We start from the raw sequence: 14,549 nt of genomic DNA on the forward strand, positions 1-14,549 counted from the left end.
ACTGTTGCCTCAAACCAGGGATCCATGTTCAATTCCCACCTTGGGTCACTGTCTGTATGGAGTCTGAATGTTCTCTCCATGTCTGCGTGGGTTTCCTCCAGGTGCTTCAGTTGTGGTTTTCTCCCACAGTCTGAAGATGTTGTTGGCCATGCTAATTCTTCCTCAGTGTAGCCAAACAGGCACTGGAATGTGGCGACTCAGGGATTTTCACAGTAACTTCATTGCAGTATTAATGTAAGACGACTTGTGGCTAATAAGTAAATAAATAAATATGTTTCACTTCCATCCATACATTCCATTCCATCCATCCATTCACTTCCATCCCCCCTCTGCGCTCTCCCCCTCACCCCAACCAAAGTCTTAAAGCATATATCAACAGACTCAAGAACAGCTTTGCTTTTTATTCATTTGTGGGACATGAATGTCGCTATCTGCCCATCCTTAGCTGCCCTTGGCTAGGCCATTTCAGAGGGCAGTTGAGAGTCAACCACATTGTCTTGGTTCTAGAGTCACACGTAGGCCAGACTGGGTAAGGACAGTAGATTTTCTTCCCGAAAAGACATTAGTGAACCAGATGGGTTTTCCTGACAATCGACAATGGGTTTATGGTTGTCAGAAAATGTTAATTCCAGATTTTTTTGTATTAAAGTCAAATTCCACCATCTGCCCTGGCAGGATTCAAACTCAGGACCCCAGTCTAGCGATAATACCACTCGGCCATTGCCTTCCCTGCTGTCATCAGACTTTTGAATGGTTGTTTCATATATTAAGCTGATCATTCTCTTAACTTTTGATTTGATTTAACTTATTATTAGTATATTGTTAGTACACAGTGAGAAGTATTTTTTCTTGCGCGCTTTACAAAGCATGCCATTCATAGAGAAGGAAAGGAGTGGTCCAGTCATAGCTAGGGTATAGAGAAAGATCAAAAGTCTGATGGCAGCAGGGAAGAAGATGCTCTTGAGTTGGTTGGTATGTGTCCTCCAACTTTTGGATATCTTTTTCCCAATAGAAGAAGTGGGGTGTGTGGGGTCCTTAATTAACCTTACCTATGTTTTGCAACCTCTCCTTTCCTTCTCCCCTATGCACTCTATGAATGGCATGCTTTGTGTACCAGGCAAGAAACAATACTTTTCACTGTACATCAATACATGTGATAATAAATCAAAAAAAAATTAAACCTTATGGCCAGGGTTGCGAGCTTGAGTTGGATGTATTCCTGGAGGTTGCATGTATGACTCCCCTGCCTTCAAACCTACAAAATGAATTGCATTTATGTAGCGCTCTTCATGACCGCCAGGTGTCTCGAAGTGTTTTACGACCAATGAAGTACTTGTGAAGCATAGTCATTGCAATGATTTACACAGCAGCAAACTTAAACAGCAATGATCAAGGTAATCTGTTATTGTGGTGGTGACTGAGGGGGTGAGTAATAGCTCAGATACCGGGGATTATAAACTAAAGTGTCCTGAGATAGAAGCAAATTACTGAGGATGCCGGAATCTGAAACACAAACAGAAAATGCTGGAAAACCTCAGCAGGTCTGACAGTATCTGTGGAGAGAGAGTAGAGAATTTGGGCAGGACTTTCCAGCCACACTCGCCCCAAAACCTGAAAATTCCACCAGAGATCAATGGACCTTTCCATGGTCTGCCCCTTCAGCCCACTACAATCCCTGTGGTGGGCGGGATGGGAAAATTCCACATAACGTTTCGGGTCTGGATGACCCAACTCAAAACGTCTCTATTCTCGCTCCACAGATGTTGCCAGAATTAGGATAGAATCATAGAATCCCTACAGTGCAGAAGGAGGCCCATTGAATCTACACTGACCACAATCCCACCCAGGTCCAATCCCCAAAACCCTATGCATTTACCCTAGCTAGTTCCCCTGACACAAAGGAGCAATTTAGCACGGCCAATCCATCTAACCCGCACATCTTTGGACTGGTGGGAGGAAACCGGAGCACCCGGAGGAAACCCACGCCGTCACAGAGAGAACGTGCACGCAGTGACCCGAGCCGGGAATCGAACCTGGGTCCCTGGCACCGTGAGGCAGCATTGCTAACCACTGTACCACCCTGCAGCCCAAGTGAGTGTTGCAGAGTGTGTGTTTTTTTTGAAATATTGATCTTTAATTCTAAGAAATTCCAAGCCAGTCTTGGAGAGTTGGCAAGCTTGGTTCAAATCACAAACAAAGATAGAGACCTTCCCCCCGCAAAAAAGACTAAATATTCAATTTTATGCAAATGAAGCGTGTGTTTTTTGAGGAGTACGCACAGGGCTTCAAACTGGATTTACTACACTACACCAGCACTGCCTGCCTGCTTACACTGGAGACTGACTCAGGACACACGCATGCGTTCAGCTACTGGCGTCAGGCGAGGCTGCAGCTTTTTTATTTTTTGCTCTCAATCAATCAGGTCTGGGAGCAGAGAGAAGGAAAGAGAGAGAGAGAGAGAAGCATGGAGGAAACCTAGCCCAGAGCCCAGCAAGGGAGGCAGAGAATTCACTGCCACATCACAGGCTGGACTGGTGGAAATAGGGAGATTAAGACAGGAGATGTAGAGGGAAGGACCCAGAAGAAATGTGGACCCATTTGCCATTTTCCAGGCAAGTGTGTGCTGCTGGATTTTAGAGACAACTGGACCTGGGCTGCCAGAAGACACAGAGGGAGAGAGAGAGAGAGAGGAGGAAAAATATCATCCTGTTTAAGGGAGAAGTGATGCACAGAGAAAAGGAGAGAGAGCTTGTTGGTGTGTGTATTGCAAGGTGGGGATTGCAGAGCGTGGGGCTGTTGGTGTGCAGGGATGGAGACGGTGAATGGGAGCACTGAGATCAAGCAGCAGTATGTGGAGAAGAAGCGGCTGAACCGAGCCCCCTCCCCGGCCAGACCCCTGAAGGATCTTCACTGCCGAGCACCGGCGGCCAAGCCCTGCCTGCCTGCCAAGCCCGGGGGGCTGCCCCCCTCGGCTGGAGCCCCCTCGCCGGCCCTCGCCCCCTTGTCCAAGCAGCAACAAGTCGCCCACAGCCGCCTGTCCCGGCGCAGCAGCAGCAGCAGCAGCAGCGCCCTGGCAGCCAAGGACAAAGCCTCCTCCTCCTCCCCCGGCAAGGGGGGCTGCCCCTCGGCCAAGTCGCCGCTGTCTGCCCCCCACTTGCCCAGGAGGGCTTCCTCCAAGGGGCAGCAGGAGAGCCGGGGCAAACAGCAGCAGCAAGGAGCAGGAGACCACCACCATCACCACCACCACCACCACCACCATCACCACCACAAGAGCCAGCCCAGGAAAGCCAAGAAATGCCTCCTGCTGGAGGCCAGCCCGGGGCCGGCTCCCCGCGGCAGCCACACCGACAGCAGCTCCGACCTGTCCGACTGCGCCTCCGAGCCGCTGCCCGAGCCCGAGCCGCCCACCACCAGCGACGCCGAGTCCTGCACCACCGGCTCCAGCGACGCCGAGGGCGGCAGGAAGGGCGGAGAGGAGCCCGCCGCGGCCGGAGCGCCGCACTGCCCCGAGGAGCACCCCCAGCAGCAGCAGCAGCAGCGCCGCTCCCCGCTCAAATCCGCCCAAGCCCCGCTTAGGACGCCCAAAGCCAGGCACGGAGAGCGGCCAGGCAAAGCTGGCAGCCCGGCCGAGATGCTGGAGAGCAGCAGTAGTAGCAGCTTACTGCAGCAGGAGATGCTCCGGGAGATTGAGGAACTGCGCTCAGAGAATGACTACCTGAAGGTGAGTGAGGATTGCCTGTTCTCCCCCAAACTTCATCTCCAACACCCTCTCCCCTTAGACAGCACAAAAGGGCATGATTTTCCCCCCCTTTTCATTATTAAATCTTCCTCCTTTTCTTGTTACCAAGAGTCCCTCATTTATCTTCCCCCTTTTTAAGATTCCATGTGTAAATTCTGCCCGTAGTTGATCACACCCCCCCCCATATGATTTTTGATCATGATTTTGTTCTTAGTTCACCCAGCTTGTTTTTTGACAGATCCCCCTCATTCAGTTTGAATGGACTTGTATTAAGTTGATCTTTCCCTACACCCTAGCTATGACTGTAACACTACATTCTGCACTCTCTCCTTTCCTTCTCTATGAGTGGTACGTTTTGTCTGTATAGCTCATAAGAAACAACACTTTTCATTGTATATCGATGTATGTGACAATAATAAATCAAATCATGATCTCCAGTTATGATCTTAATGTCAGTCCCCTAATTATTTTATCACTTTTTTGACCCTCCCCACAACTTATGAAGATTTCATGTGTAAATCCTGTCCCAAGACCATAAGACATAGGAGCAGAATTAGGCCACTCGGCCCTCCATTCTGCTCCACCATTCAATCATGACTGTTTTTCTCATCCCCATTCTCCCGCCTTTTTCTCAGAACCCCTGACTTTAACATCATTGATCGCAGCCCCATGATTTGATCATGATTTTAATTTTAGTCCCTTAACTTGTTTTGTGAGCGATCTTCACGTTTATGTTTTCCAGCTATGATTTTAATTTCAGCTCCCTAATTATTTTATAACTAAATTATTTTTATCATCTCCCTTATTAAGATTTCATGTGTAAATTCTGTCCCTAACATCTCCTTAATTGCTCACTCTACATATCATTTGATTATGATTTTAGTTATGGCCCCATACGTGTTTTTGACAATCACATCGCTTATAATCTCCAATTATAATTTTAATTTTAATCCCCCAACTTGTTTTTTGAGAGATTCCCTCATTTATGATCTCCAGTTATGAGTTGATCCAGTCCCCTAATTATTTTGTCAGTAAAACTTATGATCCATCATTTATCATTCTGCTCCTTAAGATTTCATGTGTAAATTCTCTCATCAACATCCCCCCCCCCCGTATGATTTGTTAATGATTCTAATTTTAGTCCCCTAACCTGTTTTTTGAGAGATCCCTTCATTTATCCAGTTATGACTTTGATGTTGATTATTTCGTCAATAAAATTTATGATCCTCCCCGCCTAATTTAAACTGAAGATGATTTCCCCTGTTATTTTACAATCATGTGTTAGTGCATTACTTGCCATCTGTAAAAACTAATAAATATCAGGGAAGTATTTCCTATCGGCTGAGCTGCAGCTGGGGGTCGGAGTAGTAGCGTGAGATGCTACACCAATCCCACTGCCTTTTCTCCCCACTCGGCGCTTCTGCACGCTGTTGATTTATACCGCTGCGGGGATCTGGTTTCAAACAGTCCCATCAGTCCCCGTCACATTGCACAAATTTGAAAAGAGCCAACGGGAGATGTCTGGCGGATGGGGCTGAGTGAACAGAGGAGATCTGGTTGGATAGTGCTGCCGTTTGCTTTTGTGACTGACTGGCCTCTTTTTTAAAAAAAAGTCCTGTTACCAGACGGATAAATAAGCATTTTGTTTCCGAGAGAGAGAAACAGTTGAATTTGACATAATGAGCATTTTTTGAACGGTGCAGTGGGTACACACACACACACACACACACGTTGCCAGAGCACCCACAGTGCTTATTAACTGCAGAAGTTCCACAGGCTTGTGCACACACTTTGACACAAGGAAAAAAAAAGTAACCCACACACACGCACATCAGAACCAGCGATTATAATGGGACAAATTTGCCTGTCAAAGTAAGGGTGAGACTAACGTTGCTCCCTGTTGTTTATACACTATCTGCCCCTACAACAGAGGGGCAGATAATGGGTTCCACTCAGAAGTCCAAATGTTGCTATCCCTGTTGCACCTCTTTGCTATGAGCTTCTTGGAAACGGCGTCTGCCTAACTCACCATTGAATGGTATGAAGCTGCTCTGTCTGCCTGGTAAATATGGACAGAAAGCTAAGTCAGGTTTTTTCAAATCAAAGTAGCTTTTAGTAGTATGCCCATTATTGCCAGCTTCAAGTGTGAGGTCTCATTCCTTCGGCTTTTAATTGTAGCTGGAGATCTTCAATAACTTTTACTTCCTGGCTCTTTTCCCCCCTCTTTATTTTCCTTTGGTACCTGTTTTGACATTAAATTCACCCGTTCTCATTTCCATCCCAGTTCTTCTACTGCTTTTGCCTTCAATCTGATTGGTTAATGAGATACAGTTGTTAGCCCTGGTCATTCAGATGCAAATGTTCAGTTTCTGTCATGTGTGACATTATCAGCTCACACGATCAGCAAATTGTCCCGCAAGAAAAATTAAAAGTCTGAAACGTGTAATGTTTGACCAGTAGCAGACGCCATTAGATGTCCTGCAACAGCAAGATTTGACCCAGTAATGATAAGCAGAAAATTACATGGAGTGTCTGGGTGATGTATATCACTAACGACAAAGTGACAGTTTGCTACAAGTCAGTTAATGTCCTAAGTCTGTGTTCCTTATTAGTCAGCTGGGGCCATGGTAATAACACACTCACTTTGACAGATAATAACATCTGCCTTTGCATTATGTTGCATATATTGCTGTACAAGGCACTGAACCTGAAGGTCTGAGCTAATAGTATTCTGGCTCGATGACTGATTCCCCTCACTAAGCTGTTACAACAAAAGCTTATTCATATTCCGCTTGGATCATTTACATATTCTTTGTTATAGAGACGGCTGGGAGATGTTGCCCCTCATTTCTATTTTGGAACATGGGATAGCCATTTGCTGCCCCACTGGATGTATGAAACGAAATCAGGCTTGACCAGAATAGAGCTAGTTCATAATCAGCAATTGCACTGTTTCGATATTTTGTATGTAAACAGATTACAAATGGTCAGTTGAGTGGTGCTAACTCACAATTCAAAACTGACCGCATAATTCTTGTTTGCCTGCAGCATTGGTTCAGAGTGCTGGATTGGGAGTTTTAAAAATAACTTTTCAAAAAGGCTTTTTTTTAAAAAAAATGTTTCTAAAAAGTAACTTTCGTGTTGCCAAAATTTGGATTCCAAGTTTTGCTGGAATGGATCCAGGTTTGGTGGACTCAACATAGCTTTCTGCTGCACACACACTTTGTGTGTTTGTGTTGCCTACATTTGCTAAATGTCTATTATGCACTGTAATATGTACCAGAGTTTCTCTGTGTAACTGCATAGGCATATAGATAGCCCAGCTAGACATATAATTACCCATATAATGGGTGTGATTGCGCAAAGTATGATTCCTGAATGATGTGCAGAGGCCACAGTACACACTTCCTTTGAATGACTGTCCGGTTGCCTGAAGACTGTGTAATGTATTTATATGTAATAAATAGTAGTGATATCATTCGGTGTTTACAATGCATTAGTGCCAGCATTCTATGAAAAGATTGAGTTTTGATCAATATGTTTTAATGTTGTACCAGTAACCTTCTTGTGTGAAACTTTCACTTTATCATCTCAGATTACACCCACTACAAGTGACTGACCTGCCATCAGCAATACTTCATCACAATGCTTTTCACAGTTCAAGTGGGCATTTCCCTCCTCCATCACTTCCCTTATCTTAAATCATGTCAACATTGAGGAGGATTGTTTATAGATGGTCATTCAATTGAGCTTTATTTCAGAAGGAAAGTATAGTGGATAATTTCATAAGTATTCCATTAATTAAAGTTTGTTTATTAGTGTCACAAGTAGGCTCACATTAACACTGCAATGAAGTTACCATGAAAATCCCTGAATCGCCGCACTCCAGCACCTGTTCTGGTACACTGAGGGAGAAGTTAGCATGGCCAGTGTAAGCATACTTGTGAAACTAATAAATAAACTTTAACTTTACATTAACACTGCAATTAAGTGACTGTGAAAACCCTCTAATTGCCTATTCAGTACACTGAGGGAGAATTTAGCATGGCCAATGCACCTAACCAGTGCGTTTTTCAGACTGTGGGTGGAAATCGGAGCACCTGGAGGAAACCTATGCAGACATAGGGAGAACGTGCAGACTACGCACAGACAGTGACCCAAGCCAGGAATCAAACGGGGTCCCTGCCGCTGTGAGGCAGCAGTGCTAACCATTTAGCAATAGTGTAGCACAGGAACTTCATATTCATAACTTAGACAAGGGGACCAATAATTTTGAATGCAGGTTTTCTGACATACAAAGTTGGGTGAGAATATAAGTTGTGAAGAGGATACAAAGAGGCTGCAAAGAGTATGGACCGGTTAAGTGAATGGCAGATGGAGTATAATGTAGGAAGTGGTAAGAAGAGAAAACAATTTTTATTAAAAAACATGAAATATGTGGTGTTGAGAGAGACTTAGGTGTGGGCGTGCAAGAACGTACGAAGTTAACACGTGGATAGAGCAAGCAATTAGGGAAGCAAATGTCATATGACCTCTATTGAAAGAATGAGGAAGTCTTGCTGCAAATGTACAGGATTCTGGTGAGAGCACACTTGGAATACTGTGTGCAGTTTTGGTCTCCATATTTAAGGAAGAAAAGATTTGCATTGGAGACTTAACACTGAAGATTCACTAAATTGGTTTCTGTGATTACAGTGTCGCCCTGTAACCTGAGGCTGAGGTTAAAGTTTACAGTTTATTTGTTAGTGTCACAAGTAAGGCTTACATTAACACTGCAATGTAGTTACTATGAAAATCCCCTAGTCACCACACTCTGGTGCCTGTACAGATCCACTGAGAGAGAATTTAGCACAGCCAATGCATCTAAACAGCATGTCTTTCAGACTGCGGGAGGAAATCAGAGCACCCAGAGGAAACCCACACAGATACGGGGAGAACATGCAGATTCTGCACAGACAGTGACCCAAGCCGGGAATTAGAGAGGATCTTGTAGAAACATAGAAGTCTCTGAAAGGGCTTGACAGCGTAGATAGTGAGAGACTGGCTGGGGAATCTGGAGCACAGGTCCCAGGATTAGGTCAGCTAAGCATTTAAGACTGAGATGAGGAGAAAACTTTTAATTTAAAGGATGTGAATCTTTGGAATTATCTACCCTAGGGGCTTGTGGATGACCCATCGTTAAATTCATATTTAAAGCTAAGTTAGATTTTTGGTGTCTCAGGGAAACAAGGGATATGGAAAGCAGACAGGAAAATGGAGTTGAGTCAAAGGATCAACTCCAGAGATGTGTGGGTTAGGTTGATTGGCTATGCTAAATTGACCCTAATGTGTGGGGGATTCGCAAGGTAAATGGGAAAACCCTCTAATTGCCTATTCAGTACACTGAGGGAGAATTTAGCATGGCCAATGCACCTAACCAGTGCGTTATGGGAATAGGACCTGGGTGCATTTGTGGTTGGTACAAACTCGATGGGCCAAATGGCCTCCTTCTGTACAGTGAGGATAATATGATTCTATGATCAGTTATGATTGTATTGAATGGTGGAGCAGTCTTGAGCAATAGTATGGTGTTCTCGGTTCCTATTCTTGTGTCCTAGGCTGCCCTACTGTGTTCATCAGCTAGACTGTGACTGGTTCTATCAGTAAACTGGCAGTCTGAGTGATGAATTGGTGATAGAGTGCCTGCCTGTTACTGCTCATTATTGAGGAGCTGGGGAGATTTGTTTCATTTGGGTACATTGGTGATTTTACAGTTTTGCCACAGAGTTAATTAAAAGTGCAGCGACAGGTAGTTCCCTTGTACAAGTGTGAGAATGTTTGGCTTTCAATCGGGGTCAGCTACAGAGCACAATGTTTGGTGCTTGTGGTATTAAGACACCAGAATAAGTTTTTGTCATTACAGCTGATGTCGGCACGCTCGGTGACCACCTGTTTGATTCTCTTTTTCTCCCCAACTGCTGACTATTTTTGGGGAAGTTATTGCGGTCAGGTTACTAATTTTGTATTTGAGCAATAAATTCTGCAATGTGGATCTTTATCATGTCACATTAGACACATAGGCTGTTTAAAGAGCGTTTAGTTTGCAAATGGTTAATATACTTAATCCACAAGTGCTGCTTTCACATGGGTGATAATGCTAATAAATTGAACCAGTTAAAGTGTGTGTAACAAATATTGGCACACTAAGGAATGTAATGTGAGCAAGTTGAGAATTTCTGTAGTTCACTGACTGGAATTTCTACCTTTCCAAATGGATTAGTTCCTTTCTGTGACTGTAGTTATTCACAAATTCATTTCATATTTTTAGTCTGACCTTTAAGTGCATTGAAGTGCTTTGAGTATCCTGTCTGTCTATGCTTGAAGGTGCTTGGAAAGTTTGTTGCTGGATTTAGAGTCGTACAGGACAGAAAGAGGCCCTTCAGCCCATCGTGTCTGTGCTGGCCATTGAGCACCTGTCCTAATCCCGTTTTCCACCACTTGTAGCCTTGTATGCTGTGGCATTTTGCCTGATCGTCTAAATACTTGTTTGATGTGGTGAAGGTTCCCGTCTCTCCCATCCTTTCAGGCAGTGGGCTCCTGATTCTTCACGATCCCACAACCCTAGCTGCATTTTATGTGTACTTCTACCGGACCATGCAACATAGAACATAGAACATTACAGCGCAGAACAGGCCCTTCGGCCCACGATGTTGCGCCGACCAGTTAAAAAAAAACAACAACAATGACCCTCTAACCTAAACCAATCCCTTTTCGTCCATAAACCTGTCCACAGACCTCTTAAACGCCCCCAAACTAGGCGCATTTACAACTGCAGCAGGCAGGGCATTCCAATCCCTCACCACCCTCTGGGTAAAGAACCTACCCCTGACATCTGTCCTATAACTACCCCCCCTTAGTTTAAAGCCATGCCCCCTCGTGCTAGATTTTTCCATCAGAGGAAAAAGGCTATCACTATCCACCCTATCTAAACCTCTAATCATCTTATATGTTTCAATAAGATCCCCTCTTAGCCGCCTTCTTTCCAGCGAAAACAACCCCAAATCCCTCAGCCTCTCCTCATAGGATCTCCCCTCCATACCAGGCAACATCCTAGTAAACCTCCTCTGCACCCTCTCCAAAGCCTCCACATCCTTCCTGTAATGTGGGGACCAGAACTGCACACAATACTCCAAGTGCGGCCGCACCAGAGTTGTGTACAGTTGCAACATAACACTACGACTCCTAAATTCAATCCCCCTACCAATAAACGCCAAGACACTGTATGCCTTCTTAACAACCTTATCTACTTGATTCCCAACTTTCAGGGATCTATGTACACATACACCTAGATCCCTCTGCTCCTCCACACTATTCAAAGTCTTCCCGTTAGCCCTATACTCAACACATCTGTTATTCCTACCAAAGTGAATTACCTCACATTTCTCTGCATTAAACTCCATCCGCCACCTCTCGGCCCAGCTCTGCAACCTGTCTAAGTCTTCCTGCAAACTATGACACCCTTCCTCACTATCTACCACACCTCCGACTTTGGTGTCATCAGCAAATTTACTGATCCACCCAACTATACCCTCATCCAGATCATTAATAAAAATCACAAACAGCAGTGGCCCCAACACAGATCCCTGAGGCACACCACTTGTAACCGAACTCCATGATGAATATTTACCATCAACCACTACCCTCTGTCTCCTATCTGCTAGCCAATTCCTAATCCAGTTCCCTAGATCACCCCCAATCCCATACATCTGCATTTTGTGCAGAAGCCTACCATGGTGAACCTTATCAAACGCCTTACTAAAATCCATATACACCACGTCCACTGCCTTACCCCCATCCACCTCTTTGGTCACTTTCTCAAAAAACTCAATAAGGTTAGTAAGGCACGACCTACCCGCCACAAAACCATGCTGACTATCTCCAATCAACTCATTACTCTCCAAATAACTATAAATCCTATCCCTAATAATTTTTTCCAAAACCTTGCCCACAACAGAAGTGAGACTCACCGGTCTATAATTCCCGGGGAAGTCTCTGTTCCCCTTCTTAAACAATGGGACAACATTCGCTAACCTCCAATCATCTGGTACTATACCAGAGGCCAACGACGACCTGAAGATCAGAGCCAGAGGCTCTGCAATCACTTCTCTTGCCTCCCAGAGAATCCTGGGGTAAATCCCATCCAGACCAGGGGACTTATCTATTTTCAGACCCTCCAGAATATCCAGCACATCCTCCTTATCAACTGTAACACTGTCAATTCTACTCCCCTGCAACCCAGTGTCCTCCTCAGCTATATCCATGTCCCCCTGCGTGAACACCGAAGAGAAATATTGGTTCAATGCTTCACCAATCTCCTCCGGTTCCACACATAACTTCCCTCTGCCGTCTATAACTGGCCCTAACCTTGCCCTAACCAACCTTCTGTTCTTGACATACCTATAGAACGCCTTAGGATTCTCCTTAACCCTATCAGCCAAAGTCTTCTCATGTCCTCTTTTAGCCCTTCTTAGCTCGCTCTTCAACTCCCTCCTAGCCAATCTAAAGCTCTCTAGTGCACTATCCGAGTGCTCACGTCTCATCCGAACATAAGCCTCCTTTTTCTTTTTAACCAACGAATCAACTTTTTTGGTGCACCACAGTTCCCTAGCCTTACCAATTCCACCTTGCCTGACAGGGACATACCTATCACAGACTCGCAGTAGCTGCTCCTTGAAAAAACTCCACATTTCGGACGTTCCCAATCCCTGTAATCTCCTAGTCCAACCTATGATTCCTAATTCTCTCCTAATAGCCTCATAATTACCCTTCCCCCAGCTAAAACCACTGGCCCGAGGCTCATGCCTATCCCTTTCCATCACTAAGGTGAACGTAACCGAATTGTGGTCACTATCACCAAAATGCACACCAACTTCCAAATCCAACACCTGATCTGGCTCATTTCCCAGCACCAAATCCAATATAGCCTCACCTCTAGTTGGCCTATCTACATACTGAGTCAAAAAACCTTCCTGCACACTTTGCACAAAAACTGACCCCTCTAACGAGCTAGAGCTATAACAATTCCAATCAATATTAGTAAAGTTAAAATCCCCCATAACAATTACCCTATTACTTTCACTCCTAACCAGGATCGTCTCCGCAATCCTTTCCTCAACCTCTCTAGAACTTTTAGGAGGTCTATAAAAGACTCCCAACAGGGTGACCTCTCCTCTCCTATTTCTAATCTCCGCCCATACTACCTCAACAGACAAGTCCTCATCAAACCTCCTCTCTGACACTGTGATACAATCCCTGACCAATAATGCTACCCCTCCCCCCCTTCTACCTCCTTCTCTACTTCGACTAAAACATTTAAACCCCGGGACCTGCAGCATCCATTCCTGCCCCTGCTCTATCCATGTCTCTGAAATGGCCACAACATCGAAGTCCCAGGTGCTGATCCACGCTGCAAGTTCACCCACTTTATTGCGAATACTCCTCGCATTGAAGTATACACATTTCAAACCCTGCTCCACCCCACCCCTGCGATGCCATGCATTGCAGTCCCCATCCATGCACCCCTCACTTTCAACCCCTCTACTCAGGATCCCTCCCCCCCTCCGAATCAGTTTAAACTTCCCTGCATAGCCCTAGCAAACTTACCCCCCAGGATATTGGTCCCCTTCTGATTCAGGTGTAGACCATCCCTCTTATAGAGGTCCCACCTTCCCCAGAACGAGCCCCAATTGCTTAAGTACCTGAACCCCTCCCTCCTGCACCATCCTCTCAGCCACAAGTTCAAACTTTCCCTTTCTCTATTCCTCTCTAAACTATCTCGTGGCACAGGCAAGAGTCCGGAGATAACCACTCTATCAGTCTTGGCCTTTAGTTTCCACCCCAACTCCATAAATCTCTGCTTAATATCCCCTTCCGTTAACCTCCCTATGTCATGTGTCCCCACATGAACAATAACTTGGGGTTGATCTCCCTCTCCTCTAAGAGTCCTGAATACCTTTTCAGATACATATGTAACAAGTCCTGTAAATTCCCTAAAGGTGTCAGGGGATAATGCCACAGGATCATTGGAAAGTTACAGCACAAAGAATGCCTGAGGTGACTGTTAGCCGTTACATTAGCCCTGTTCCTCCCAGCCTTGCAGTGTAGTTTCCCTTCAGATATTCAACTAATTTGCTTTGAGAATTACTCTTGAATCTACTTCCACAATCCTTTTGGGTGGTTCATTCCAGATCATTACTCGCTATGTAAAAAAAGATTCATAGAATCATGAAGTGGAGAAGGAGGCCATTCAGCCCATCGAGTCTGCAGCGACCACAATCCCACCCAGGCCCTATCCCCATATACCATACATTTACCCTAGCTAATCCCCCTGACACTAAGGGGCAATATAACATGGCCAATCCACCTAACCCACACATCTTTGGATTGTGGGAGGGAGCCAGAGCCGGAAACCCACACAGACATGGGGAGAATGTGCAAACTCCACACAGACAGTGACCCAAACCAGGAATCAAACCTGGGTCCCTGGCACTGTGAGGCAGCGGTGCTAACCACTGTGCCACCCTGTATTTTGCCTCTGATTCTTTTGGCACTTGCGTTAAATCCATACCCTCGGGTTACTGACCTGACTGACAGTGGATATGGGGTGGGAGTTTTCTCCCTCTCTGCTGTTGCAGGATGTGTTCCCTGATGGCGGTATCTTATAGTCCTGCCATTATGGCAATTCGCGTTGAATGCACCTCTCGTTGTTTGGAAACCTGCACCATCAGCGAGACCATAAGATTTCGGCAACAGTTTTGTTAACACTATAAAT

At 45.3% G+C, this 14,549-nt stretch overlaps 1 protein-coding gene across 3 annotated transcripts in view; it reads left to right on the forward strand.

Annotated features, from left to right (window-relative positions):
* Positions 1 to 2,356: 2,356 nt before the first annotated feature.
* mtcl1 (microtubule crosslinking factor 1) overlaps positions 2,357 to 14,549 on the forward strand; it is a 212,445-nt gene continuing 200,252 nt past the window's right edge. For all 3 annotated transcript variants that reach the window (XM_080194647.1, XM_080194649.1, XM_080194648.1), the window contains exon 1: positions 2,357 to 3,721. In XM_080194647.1, coding sequence (XP_080050773.1) covers positions 2,810 to 3,721 — 912 coding nt within the window. In that variant the 5' untranslated portion in view covers positions 2,357 to 2,809. The remainder of the gene's footprint in view (positions 3,722 to 14,549) is intronic.

Source organism: Carcharhinus amblyrhynchos, chromosome 8, assembly GCF_965287045.1.
Source record: "Carcharhinus amblyrhynchos chromosome 8, sCarAmb.v2.hapA, whole genome shotgun sequence".
Lineage (NCBI taxonomy): Eukaryota > Metazoa > Chordata > Chondrichthyes > Carcharhiniformes > Carcharhinidae > Carcharhinus > Carcharhinus amblyrhynchos.